The 13,232-nt window shown below is 41.5% G+C and overlaps 1 protein-coding gene across 1 annotated transcript in view; it reads right to left on the reverse strand.

Annotated features, from left to right (window-relative positions):
* VGLL4 (vestigial like 4 (Drosophila)) overlaps window positions 1-13,015 on the reverse strand; it is a 238,315-nt gene extending 225,300 nt beyond the window's left edge. Inside the window, exon 1 of the mRNA XM_006900546.1 lies at window positions 12,943-13,015. Coding sequence (XP_006900608.1) covers window positions 12,943-13,006 — 64 coding nt within the window. The 5' untranslated portion in view covers window positions 13,007-13,015. The remainder of the gene's footprint in view (window positions 1-12,942) is intronic.
* Window positions 13,016-13,232: the final 217 nt, after the last annotated feature.

Consider the following 13,232-nt stretch of genomic DNA (forward strand, 5'->3'; position numbering starts at 1 on the left):
GTCCCTCCACCCTCCCAAGCATGATGTCCCTCTCTAAGGACCGGTCTCTCCTCACAACATGTCCAAAGTAAGTTAGACGGAGCCTCAGAATCCTTGCTACTTAGTCTAAAAAAACCCCCAAAACTTGAAAATGGCAGGAATTGATAAGCAAAATATAGTATATCCATATAAGGTCTTTTAAAAATGATGTATTATTTTATTATACTTTATTTTATGTATGTGATTATTTGAAATGACTAACGATTTAGATGTATTATTTAGTGATATAAAAACTATACAATAATTTTAAGTAAAAGAAGCAGGCAATATATATGACTCTATTTCTGTAGTATACACATGTTGCTGTTGGGTTTTGACTCACAGTGAGCCCATGTGACAGAGAACTATCATACAGGGTTTCCTTGGCTATAATCTTGGCTGCAGGTCTTTCTACCTTGGAGCCACTGTTCCTGTTGTTGTGTACCATCGACTCAGAATCAACCTATGGCACAGGAGGAGACTGCCCGTTTTTCTCCCACGAAGCAGCTCCTGGATTCAAACCACATACTTTTGCGTCAGTAGCACAACTACTGTCAACTCTCTAGTTAGGAGCTGAATGCTTAACTTTCTCACCACCAAGGAATCTTTGTACATAATTAGTTTATAAATAACACTAAAAATCTAGCTAACCACAAAAAAATAGCATTATGTTAACTATTACGCTATTTTTCTAATGTTATACAAGGACAAGGTTTAGATACACACTAAAAATTACATTTTAGGGGACAGAGAGGATTCCACTATTATTATCACTATTTATATATTTTTACATTTTTAACCATTGAGCAAGAGGTAAAGAACAATGAAGTAAGTACATTAGTTTTCTTTCTTTAAAATCCCTGGTATTAGCTGAATTTGTGTTATATGTCTCTTGCACTGAACAGTTGAGAAGAATAGATATTAATCTTAGAGATTTTCCCAAAATATACATTTTCTTTCTTGAAACACCCTGGGTCGTGAAACCCTGCAATCCACAGAATTCTAGCTTTCATAAAAGTGAAACTGACCTCAACTATCACAACCCAGCTGCCAGCACAACTAACCATGGTTTGCTCTCAGTCTCTATTTCCTCAAAGCAGAGCATCACATCATCCCCTTTATTTCAGAGTAAGTACTCTTTGGGGATTTTTTTGGGGGGGGGGATTTTTTTAAAGTTGTTGTTATGTGCCATCGAGTCGCTTGTGACTCATAGCGACTCTATGTACAAGAGCTCTAAATGCTGTTCTATCCTGTGCCAACCTAGCCATCTCAAACACACTTATTCCCACCGCTCCAGTCACAGAATCGATCCATCTAACCAAAGGTCTTCCTCTCCTTCGCCACCCCTCCACTCTGCCAAACATGATGACCCTCTCCAAGGACCAATCCCTCCTTGCAACATGCCCAAAATATGTCAGACGAAGCTTCAGAATCATTGACTCCAGGGAAGTACCTGAAGAATTTATTAAAGAAACATGATTAATTCAAAAGTAAAGTTACAAACCATTGCATACCACAATGGAAATGAGTCGAAGATTTGTATTTACTCTCAAAATTCCATCACTTTCAAATCCCAACATGCCTTCTGACAGCGATAGCTTTGCCAGCATCAATTCTGCCCATGCTGCCAGGTGGAAACCTGTAGGACGGGTACCTGGTGAGTGGGCGGGCTGAGCAGTGAAGGAGGAAGCAGGGACTTTGTGTGTTCCTGTAAAGGGAGCCTTGTCCTGGTACGTGGGTGTTTGACAAACTCTAGCAAGAAAATTTCCAGCTGAGGGGGGATCTGATTGAGTTCACTCACTCAGCACATATTAACCAAGCTCTTCCCAAGTGTCGGACACTGTTTCAGGCCCTGGAGGTTCTACAGTAAAAGCCAGGTCTAGAGGATTTTATCAACTAAAACAAATCAACTTATAAAAATAAGGCAGGAAAGTGGGACATGGGATAGGAAGTTCTAGACAAGAAGGCTGATTCACAGGTGGGAGGAGGCAGAGAAGGCTGCTTTGGACAGAAACATGAGTGAAGACACACCAATCTGAAGGAATACCATTCTAGCCTGAGGGGACAGTGAGTGTGATGGGGAAACAGGCTTTGTAAAGCCAAACATGGGCACCCTTCACTCCTTGCTGGCTCATCTCACACTTCACTCTGGCTAAATCACTCTTCCATTAACTTCTGACAAGGTGGTCTTGGAAGTCCTGGCACTTGGCCTCTTGTTTACCCCAGTTATAAAATGCTTGCCTCCCACTGTGGTGTATGAGAATTTAACAGGTCCTGCCACCATCCAGGACCTAGCTCACTTAAACCTCCCTAAGAAACTCCCTTGCTGCCACGCTGGATTTGCCTGCTTTCTTTGGTCTCACTGTGGTCTCGGAATTCAGAAGTAAATTCTGAGTCACTAGTCTATGCTGGTCTGTACCGTGGCAGCACAGCTGTTGCTTTCCAGGAGGAGGGGGGCAAGCTTGATTCAGGAGGAGGAGGGCTACGAGAAGGCTTCTGAACAGAGGAGTGACAACATCAGAGGTCCATTTTCAGAGGCCCAATCCAGGACCAGGCTTCAAACGAGACCCTAAAGGGGAGGGCTGGGAGCAGTAACCACAGCAGGGAAAGCCCTCCAGTAATCCAGGCTAGTGAGGAGTGTTTCTGGACCAGCATGGTGGGAGTGATGATGGTTGGAAGTGGTCAGAGTTTGCTGGTGGATAGTCAACAAGATGTGAGAGAAACAGGGATGTGAGAGAACCAAGTTTTTTGGCCTTCCTATGAGATTTTTCAAATGTATATTTGAACATGTTGTTGTTATTACGTGCCATCAAGTCACCTGTGACTCATGGAGACCCTATGTACAGGAATTCTGAATCCTGCTCTCTCCTGAGCCGATTTCATTAACTCTGACAGATCTAATCCCATTTCTTCAGTCACTGAGTCAATCCATCTCACCGAGGATCTTTCTCCCTTGCACTGCCCCTCCACCTTTCCAAGCATGATGTCCTTCTCCAAAAACTAGCCCCTCCTGGCCATGTACCCAAAATATTTGAGATGGAGCTTAAAATTCCTTGCCTCCAGGGAGCAGCCTGGTTTTACCCTCTCTAGGACAGACTTGTTTGTTCTCCTGGCAGTCCATGGTATGTTCAACAATCTTCTCCAGCACCACAACTCAAAGGTATCGATCATTCTAACATCTTTAATAATTGTCCAGCTCTCTGATGCATAGCAAATAACTGCAAATACCATGACCTGTACCAAGCACACCTTAATTCCATCTTCAGACTGAAATCATTGCTCTTCAGTACTCTGGAGAGGTTGCTGACAACAGATTTTCCCAGTGCAATCTGTCTTTTTATTTTGTGACTGCCGATGCCAAGAGTGCTGATTGTGAAGCCAAGCAAGCTGAAGTTGTTAACAATCTCAATCTCTTCTCCATCTATCATGAAGCTGTCAATTGGCCCAGTGGTGAGAATCTTCCTTTTCTTGATGTTGAGCTTCAACCCATACTGAACACTACAGTCCTTGACCAGCAAGCACTTCAGGTTCTCCTCAGTTTCAGCAAGTAAGGTTATGCGTAACGCAGGTTGTTGATGAGTCTTCCTCCAATCCTGATGACACATGCTTCCTCATAAAGTCCAGTCTCTTGAATGATTTGTTCTGCATACAGACTGAAAAGGTATGGAGACAGGACAATTTCTGACACACACCTTTTCTGATTATGAAACACGCAGTGTTTCCTTTCTCTGTTCCAACAACTGCTTCCTGATCCAAATACAGGTTTTACATGAGCACAAACAGGCAATCTGGCATTCCCATTCTTCTCAAGGTTAGCCACAATTTGTTGTGATCTACATAGTCAAATGCCTTTGCATAGTCAATGAAACATAGCTATTCCTCTTATACTCTTTGCTTTCAGCCAAGAGTCGTCAGACATTGGTAATGATACCCCTAGTGCCACAGCCTCTTCTAAACCCAGTTTGTATTTCTAATAGTTCTCTGTCTATGTACAGTTCCAGTCGCTTTTGGATAATCTTCAGAAGGATTTTGCTTGTATGTGATATTAATGATACTGTTCAATAATTTCAACACTGTGTTGGGTCACCATTTTTTTGGAATGGGAATAAATATGGATCTTTTCCAGCTGGGTCACCATTTTTTGGAATGGGAATAAATATGGATCTTTTCCAGTCAGTTGGCCAGGTAGTTGTTCTCCAGATTTCTTGGCACAGCCTAGTGAGCACGTCCAGAGCTGCAACTGTTTGTTGAAATATGTCCATTAGTATCCCATCAATTCTGGGGGTCTTATTTTTTTTTTTTTGCCATTTCCTTCAGAGCAGCTTGAACTTCCTCCTTCATTACCATTGCTTCTTGAACATAAGTTGTTTTATGAAATGCGTCCTTGTCAAGCAGGTCTTCTTTGGTACAGTGACTCTATGAAGACCTTCTATCTTCTTTTGATGCTTCCTGGATCGCTCAACATTCTGCCCACAGCATCCGTAAGTATTGCACCTCTTGGCTTGAATTTATTTTTCAGTTCCTGCAGCTTAAGAAATCCTGAGACAGTTCGACCCTTTTGATTTTCTATCTCTAGCTCATATACACTTACAACAACAAAAAATAAAGAAGACTGTGAGTGGCAGAGTTGAAAATTCAAACCCTGGCCTATCAGCAGTGTATGCCTATCCTTATGAGAGGAGACAGTGTACCACAGAGCAGAAGCTCTGGTGTGGAAGGAGACTAAAGAATGCAGGAGAAGATGGCAGAGAGCACACGGACCCAAGAGGAAAGATACTCAGAAGAGGCTAAGTACTAGTGCTCGTTGTTAGCTGCCAGAGTCTATTCCACCTCCTGGGGGCCTCATCTGTCCCAGAGTAGAACTTTTCCACAAGTTTTACCTGGCTGGAGTCTTAATGGGAGTGGACAGCAAGGTCTATCTTCCACAGAGATGCTGTGTGGAATACAAGGACTAATGTTCAGGTTAGCAGCTGAGCACAAATGGCTTGTGCTACCTAGGCACCTGGCGGGTGCTATATTGTTACATGGAGATATCTTACGGACATTTCCAAACTGAAAAAGGCAGAGGAGAAAAGTGGGGAAGAAGAAAAGAAAATAACTAAAGACACAGGACAGAGGACGGCATGCACTAGGTAACCTAACAGTAAGCTCAGAGACTTAGAAGGTACAGTGTTAAACAGCATATCCTTAGGGAGTTCTGGTGGCCTACTGGTAAGGAACTGTACTGCCAACTCAAAGTCAAGCTGTTCAAATCCATGGGAGAAAAGTGGGTAATCTCCCCCCATGCAATTTATAGCCTCTGAAAACTTCTGGAGCATCAGCTATGAGTTGGTTCCAATTCGATGGCCCATAATAACAACTACATAAATTACTTGCTCCATAAACCTTTGTAGAAACTCACCTTCAAAATACTATTGGTGTGAGGGTGGAGGACTAATTTACTTAACATCTGCACATTTGCACAGAGTTAATACCCAAATGTTACCTAGTCTAGATTCCTTTCTTAAAGGAATGCAAGCACCTTACATAGTTTGGTTAATAATTGTCACCAAAAGCAAATACACATATAAGCTATACATTCAAATTAGCTAAAGAAATCATACAATAAAGGCAATTATCAAGTCACATGGATTATTTCTGGACTCAATAAGAGGAGGTCTAACATGATCTGGGTGTTTGCTGTTGTTGTTATGTGCCATCAAGTCGCTTGCAACTCATAGCGACCCTATGTACAACAGCCCTAAACGCTGCTCTGTCCTGTGCCAATCACACTGTCTCTGACACTCCCATCCCGATTACCCCAATCACTGAATCAATCCACCTCCCAGAGGGCCTTCCCCTCCTGCACTGTCCCTCCACCCTACCAAGCATGATGTCCTTCTCCAAGGACTGGTCTCTCTTTACAATATGTCCAAAGTATGTTAGACGGAGCCTCAGAATGCTTGCCTCCAAGGAGCCACCCGGTTTAACCCTTTCCAGGATAAATCTGTTTGTTTTCCTAGCAGTCCATGGTACTCTCAAGACTCTTCTCCAGCACCACAGCTCAAACGCATCAATTCTCCTTCTATCCTCCTTGGTCATTGTCCAACTCTCTGATGCATAACAAGTGATTGCAAAGACCATCTGGGTGTTTATCTTAGATAAAAAATATACTTTGCCTTTCTGAGAACCTAACTTATCTGATCACACTATGTGCTTCATTCTTATTCCTCTTGACAGTTACACACCTTCCATGACCTCTAAGGAACAAGAAAGAGCCAAAGATGTCAAGATCTTCAAAAGCCTATGAATCTGCATAATTAAAAAGTAATTTTGATCATTATTCTTCTAAATTAATAACTGTTTTTGTTGTTATGTGCTGTCGAGTTGCTTGTGATTCATCGTGACCCTATGTACAACAGCCCTATACCCTGCTCTACCCTGTGTCAATCTTATTGTCTCTAACACACCTACTTCCATTACCCAGTCAGTGAATCAATCCATCTCATCGATGGTCTTCCTCTTCTGCACTGTCCCTCAATCTCCCAAGCATGATGTCTCTCTCCAAGGACTGGTCCTTCCTTGCAACATGCCCAAAGTCTGTCAGACGAATCTTCAGAATCCTTGCCTCTAAGGAGCAGCCCGGTTTAAGCCTCTCCAGGGCAAACCCGTTTGTTCTCCTACCAGTCCATGGTAAATTCAACACTCTTCTCCAGCACCACAGCTCAAAGACATCAATTCTCTTTCTATCATCCCTAGTCATTGTCCAGCTTTCTGATGCATAGCAAGTAATTGCAAAGACCATGGCCTGAATCAGGTGTGCCTTAGTCTCCAGAATGACATTGTTGCTCTTCAGTACTTTGGAGAGGTCGCCGACAGCAGATTTTCCCAAGGTAATATGCCTTTTAATTTCCTGGCTGTAATTATTAAAGTATACTGTCTATAAATAAACAATCTTTTTAAAAATAAGAAGAGGCCAGGAACAATGTAAGTAAAATTAATGTTAATATCTGTATAATTCTTTTGTGTCAATGTAAATTAGTACAATTCTCCTAGAAAAGTATATGGCATGGGGAAATGAAAGCCTCTTTAACAAATGATATTAGCAAAATTGGAAAACTATTGATAGAAAACTCAAGAAAGACCCACATCTCATACATACACAAAATCCAAATCAAAGCTCCCTTATTTCCAGCTAGAGTATCAAGTTTCTCCTCTAGAAGGGTCACTGGTAGTCTTTACGTAACAGTAAATTGTTAGATGCTATCAAGTCAATTTTTTATTTATAGTAACTGGAACCACCCACCTCACAGGATCTCCAGGCTCCAGACTTTAGTGTATACAGAGGGGAGCTCAGCTCTGCAGTGCCACACTGTTAACTCACAGGCCGAGCCTCTCTGGCAGTCTGCATCTAGCAGCAGTTCCTCAGAGAAAAGATGGACAATCTATTCCTATGCACCTTACAGCTGTGGAAACCTACAAAGGGTCAACAAGAAGCTGGTTCCAACTCAACAGTAATGAGAGGAAAAAAACAAAAAAGCTTACAGAAGCAGATCCTCAGATCTTGTCCCCAGGAGTGGATCTAAACTACCATCTTTTCTATGTACTGTCAAGTACTTAATGGCAGCACCACCTCTGTTACAACTCCTTGTGTAAGGACAAGCCACTGTCATAGTTAATGCTAAAAACAGGGAGTCTACGGGATGGAGCAGACATGCCTCTTGGGTTGCCAGGGCTGGAGTCTTTATGAAAAGGAGGCCTAAAGGTGTACATTGTGCACTACTTGTTGAACTGCTAACTAAATGTTCTGTGGCTTGAATCCACCACCACTCCCTGGGAAAGAAAAAGTCATTTGCTCCCATAGAGATTTCCACCTCAGAAACCCGATATAAGGTCACCAAGAACTAGAACCAGCAGTAGCAGAATTAGGGGTTAATCTTCATGGTATAAAAACGCACGTTTTTCCTATGGAATGGCTAGTGGGTTCAAAACACTAAGCTCTGAGTTAGCGGCTGAGCACTTAACTGCTGCACCACCAGATTTCTCTGTGTAAACACAGAGTCAAAAGAAAAACCCACTAATTCTAACTCCTGTTGACCCTCTTTCAGATCCCTAATCAATCCTAATAGGAGCAGACTGTTTCCTCTTTCTCCCACAGCTGAGGAACAGGGCACCTCACCAGTAAGAATACAGATGGTGTCAATCGGCAGGTTTTACTTGAGGATATATAAATGGGAAATAGAAGAATGTTAGATTGGTAAACAAATGACAAATTTGCCTAAATAAGCATCTTTCCTCTACCACTGAAAGAGTTCAGCAGATGCAGTCTTATGAGAAGGCTTTCTTTTTACATTTCCTTCCCGAGCACCTTTTCTATAAGATGTGCTACCTTGATAGCAAGCTTTCCTTTTCTTCTTTCTCAAGTCCCAAAACCTGTATTTTAAATCTTCCCAGCTGCTGTTAAGTGCACCCCTGAAACACAGCAGTTCCCCCATGTGTCAGCCAGAACTGTGCACCACAAAATTTCCAGTAGCTGAATTTTTAGAAGCAATGTGCCTGACCTCTTTCCGGAGGCCCTGCTGCCTGGACTTGGCCCTCTAACCTTTAGGTTAGTCGCTTGGCATGTTAACCAGCGGCATCACCCTGAGACTCCTGCTAGGACACAGGTCTATGTCTCTATGGAGGTGATCATAACTATAAAGGAACAACATTTCTTTAAAGCTGCTGTCAGCGTCTTCTTGCTGATAACTTTCATTCAAGTTCTCCTTCTAATTTCATTTTTCTTTTGCACCTGTGTTTGGAGTTCTGATTTTTACTGTTTTCTTTTAACAATGTAATCCCATCTGCTTTCAATTTTCTAGGAATTTTTCATAACTTTTAACTCATTACAGGTATGTACCCGTTCCAATTTTCCAACACTGATCCAGATTTTTAAAAAATTTCTCATGTTATTTTAAAGAACCTTGCAACATAGAAGTTAGATTCTTGTGTTTGGTTTGCTATTTAAATCTAGCCTGTGCTCCTTAATTCCTCAGTGAAAATTCCCTTCTACTGTAAACCATTTCATTGAAATCATTCTGCACAGTGCTTTGTGTGTGAGAGAATGTGCCCCACAGAGCCTCCCACTATGATCTCTGCCATGTAGACTGCCAAGCCTTTCCTTTCAAGCACTCTGGGGTGGGTTTAATCTGCAAACTTCCAGTTAACAGCCAAACACTTCAGAATATGCACCACCCAGGACTCCTCATCCTCTCCAAGGAAAACACACACTCTTCTCCACTCCTGCTAACAGGTGAAAATAACAGGTTTTTACCCTTTCACGTTAATTTGAAAAGTGATTGTAGTCTAGTTAAACAGTTAAGTTCCATAAAAGAAGTGCTATTAAGCAATGTTGTTCAAAGGTGGGAAAAAAGCTCTATGTAAGACTTGATGGAAAAGGTAGTCCAGGAAGAAATAGTGACAACTTCACCAAATTCAATGGAAAGAAGATATATTCCTTTCATTCACAAGGTATCAAGGATTTGAGCCAACAAAGTTAAGTTAAAAAAAAATCTAAAGTCATTGAGAATTTAATAGTTTGAGTTTCATATTTGATATAATTTCTCTAAGTGCTTCAACCTCCAATGTATTGCTTCCATAAAATTATATCCATATCAAATGTCAAGCTAAGTAGTGTGTCATAAATGTACAATGAAAATGTTTAAGAAAACAAAAAAAGATGAAAAAAAGATTTGAATTTTGTTTTTTAAAAAACATAATCCAAAGCAAGCCCACTGCCAGTGAGCTGATCCCAACGCCTGGCACCTCCATAGTGCAGGCAGAGAGTCCTGCGAGGAAAAAAGTGCACACATATAAAAATTAATTTCCATATTGAGATGATATAGAAGATGATTTAACATTAAACAAATTTTTTTCAGCTTTTAATGAATTGTTACAATAATTCACAACTATCAGAGGGCATAGATGGAAGTGGCTTTACCAAAAAACTCAAGTGTAATTTTGTTTATTAATAGATGTATTAAGACTAAACCAGATGAAACATCACACAGATAAGACCATAAACCTTAGTGGGAACAAGACTGATAGGAAGAATAATCTCTGGATCACAGAGATTTTTAAAAATCTAGCTCAATGCTAAAGTCTAAATTCCTATTTACTCTTGAACAAGAGTAAAATGAACCCTACCAGGCCCACATTTCCCTGTACAAGCAGCTAGCTGAAGTCAGTGGAGTTTTGGTACATCTTTACCATTTGGCTCACTAGAGAGAAAAAACAAGATTCCCAACAAGAGGGATTGACAACACAGACTGTAACAATGGACTCAAGTATATCAGAGATGAGGAGGATGGTACAGGATTGGATTGCTATGAACCATAGTCACGTTCTCAGCACCTAAAAACAATGATAACATCCATAGCATTTGTGGGCATATAAATGCTCCCACCAAGGCTGACTCCAATTCCCCAGCCTAATGTCCTTTGATGCATGTTCCTTGGTTAGTTCTGGGGCCAGACCCTGTATGTCTGGCTGGAGAGAAGGGGCACTGTCCTTGGAGAGGGGTCAGCACCTTCCTGCTCACCAAGGCTTCTTTTACTCCCCACAGCCACCCACTAATTCATGTAATTCGCTCATCACCAGCCAGGCCCACCCTTCTGTCCCTTCACCCCAAGAACTCTGAGTTCAGGCCTGATAGAGTACTGTATTTCAGAAAGAATGTTGGCAAGCCATGGTTAGTGAAAAAGATGTGATATGAGTTTACAAGACCTCATAACAAAGAATGGTTAATAGTAGTGTGCACACTCAGCTAAAATCCTGATTTGGACAGTGAAGATGCAGGCAGGAGGAACTGGGATGTGAGGCACTGGAGAGGAAGTGTTCTGAATGGAATTATGCACTCCTCCAAAAGATATGTGCTGAAATTCTGGGCACCTATACCTGGGGTTTTTTGTTTGTTTGTTTTTGTGATGGTGGTGTGTGTGTTTCCTTGTCGTGTACGGACAAACTGGATCTGACTGGCACAGGAGACTGTCCCTCCTTCTCTAGCAGAGCAACTGGAGGATTCAAACCATGTGCCTACAGCGCTGCTGCACAGCTTCCTGCCACTTGGCCACCAGAGCTCCCCCATCTACACCTGTTGATGTGATCCTGTTTGGTCTTTCTTTGTTATTTTAAAATAGTCATGCCACTGCAAGATGGGTCATCAACCTAATGCCTTCTAAGTTACCAGAACAGAACAGGCAGACAAACACAGGGGCAGTACCAATGACAGAAAGACATGTCTACAAGCCCAGAGATGCCAAGGATTGTAGACAGATACCAAAAACTCGGAGAAGGTCAACAGAAAGAACACAGCCAAGACCCTGAGTTTAGACCTCCTGTCTCCTCAAATGTGGGGAAGATAGACTTCCAGCCTTTAAAGCCACCCACACATAGTACTTCTCTTACAGCAGCACTGGGCAACTCAGACAGGGAGCATTGAAGAATGGCTATTGTAAAAAAACCAAAGAAGTACTTTATCCAACTGTTCTCAACGCTAATACTTTAAACTGAAATTCCAACATTAAAACAGTTCCAAGATCTTTATGTGTCTAGCCATGTCCTGCTTAATGTCCACCATGTGTCTATTCTGTGAGAAGGACTTGATGTGATTTGGACACTGTAGGCCCACCACACTACAGTCGAGAATAAGCTCCGTGACTCAGCAATGACTTCAATGTTCCCAGAGGGACTGGCACTAGGGTTTGGCCCTCCTTCCACATCATTGGTGAGTTCTCTGTATCAGATACAGGCCTCTTGTTTCATCATTAGCCCCAGGAATTGATGGGCTAACGATCAACATGTTTCAACAAAGAGATGCCCTAGACATTCTCCACCAGTCTGTGCCAAGAAATCTGGAGAACAGTTACCTGGCCTACTGACTAGAACTAAAATTGTTTCCATCTCCAAAAGAGGTGATTTAACAGAATGTGGAAATTATCAAACAATATCATTAATATAATATGCAAGTAAAATCTTGCTGAAGATTGTCCAAAAAAGGTTAGCACTGCCAGAGAAGTGCCAGAAATTCAAGCAGGACTGAGAACAAACCATGACACCAGGGATATCTTTACTAATGACAGATCCTAGCTGAAGGCAGAGAGTGCCAGAAGGATGTCTGTTTGTGTTTTATTGACTATGTAAAGGCATTTGACCATGTGGCTCATAACAAATTATAGCTAACATTGAGAAGAATGGGAATCCCACAACACTTATTTGAATTCTTTTGAAACCTAATCTTAGACCAAAAAAGCTGTTGTCCCTAAGAGCACAGGAATGGTGTATGGTTTAAAATTAGGGAAGGTATGCATCAGGACTGTATCCTTTCTCCAAACCTTTTCAATCTATACTCTGAACAGATCACTCAAGAAGTTGGATTTTATGAAGAAGAATGTGGCATCAGGATTGGAGGAAGACTCATTAACAAACTGCCTTATGCAAATGACACAACCTTGCTTGCTAAAAGTGAGAAGGACTTAAGACACTTGCTGCAGAAGATGAAAGATTACAGCCTTCAATATGGATTACATCTCAACAACAAGAAAACAAAAATCCTCACCAACACAACTCAGTTAGGTACTATATACTTCCAAAGGCCTTGGATGATTTTTTGTATCTCTCATTCTCTGCTGCTCAATTAGTCTATCATATAACACACACTCATCCAAACTGAGAGACACATAAGGAGTACCTTCATTTCAGATCCAACTGGGAGAGTAAATTGCAGAGAGGATTACCATTCATGCTCCAGCACCCATATTCTAGCTTTTGAAAATAAAAATGGGAATGCCAAGCTGTTATCTCTGACAAAAACCTGACAGTACACAGCACATTACCATATGGTGAAACATGATCTTACTGTATGCAAGAGTCCAGGATAAAAAGCACCAGAAGTCTACTCTGACTTACGTTTTTCGTCATCAGCATGTACCAGAGAAGCTGCCCTTGACAAGACATCCAGTGGAGTCTCCATTCCTGGTTGGAGCCTACAGGGGAAGAGGAACTTTGTAAGTAAATCAGCATAAAATAATAAAAAAAAAATTTAAAAGTCTCAGAATTCAAACAGAATCACACACCCCCATTTCCCATGCCAAATGCCATTCTTCTGAGAGTGAAATTCTTCAGTAATGGAGAAAAAAAATTAAATTCCATTCCATTTACTAAGCAAAACTTTGTCAATTCTACAAAGCTCATGAAAG

This window comes from Elephantulus edwardii, unplaced genomic scaffold (assembly GCF_000299155.1).
Source record: "Elephantulus edwardii isolate Elephantulus edwardi_28Jun2011 unplaced genomic scaffold, EleEdw1.0 scaffold00288, whole genome shotgun sequence".
NCBI classification, from domain to species: Eukaryota; Metazoa; Chordata; class Mammalia; order Macroscelidea; family Macroscelididae; genus Elephantulus; species Elephantulus edwardii.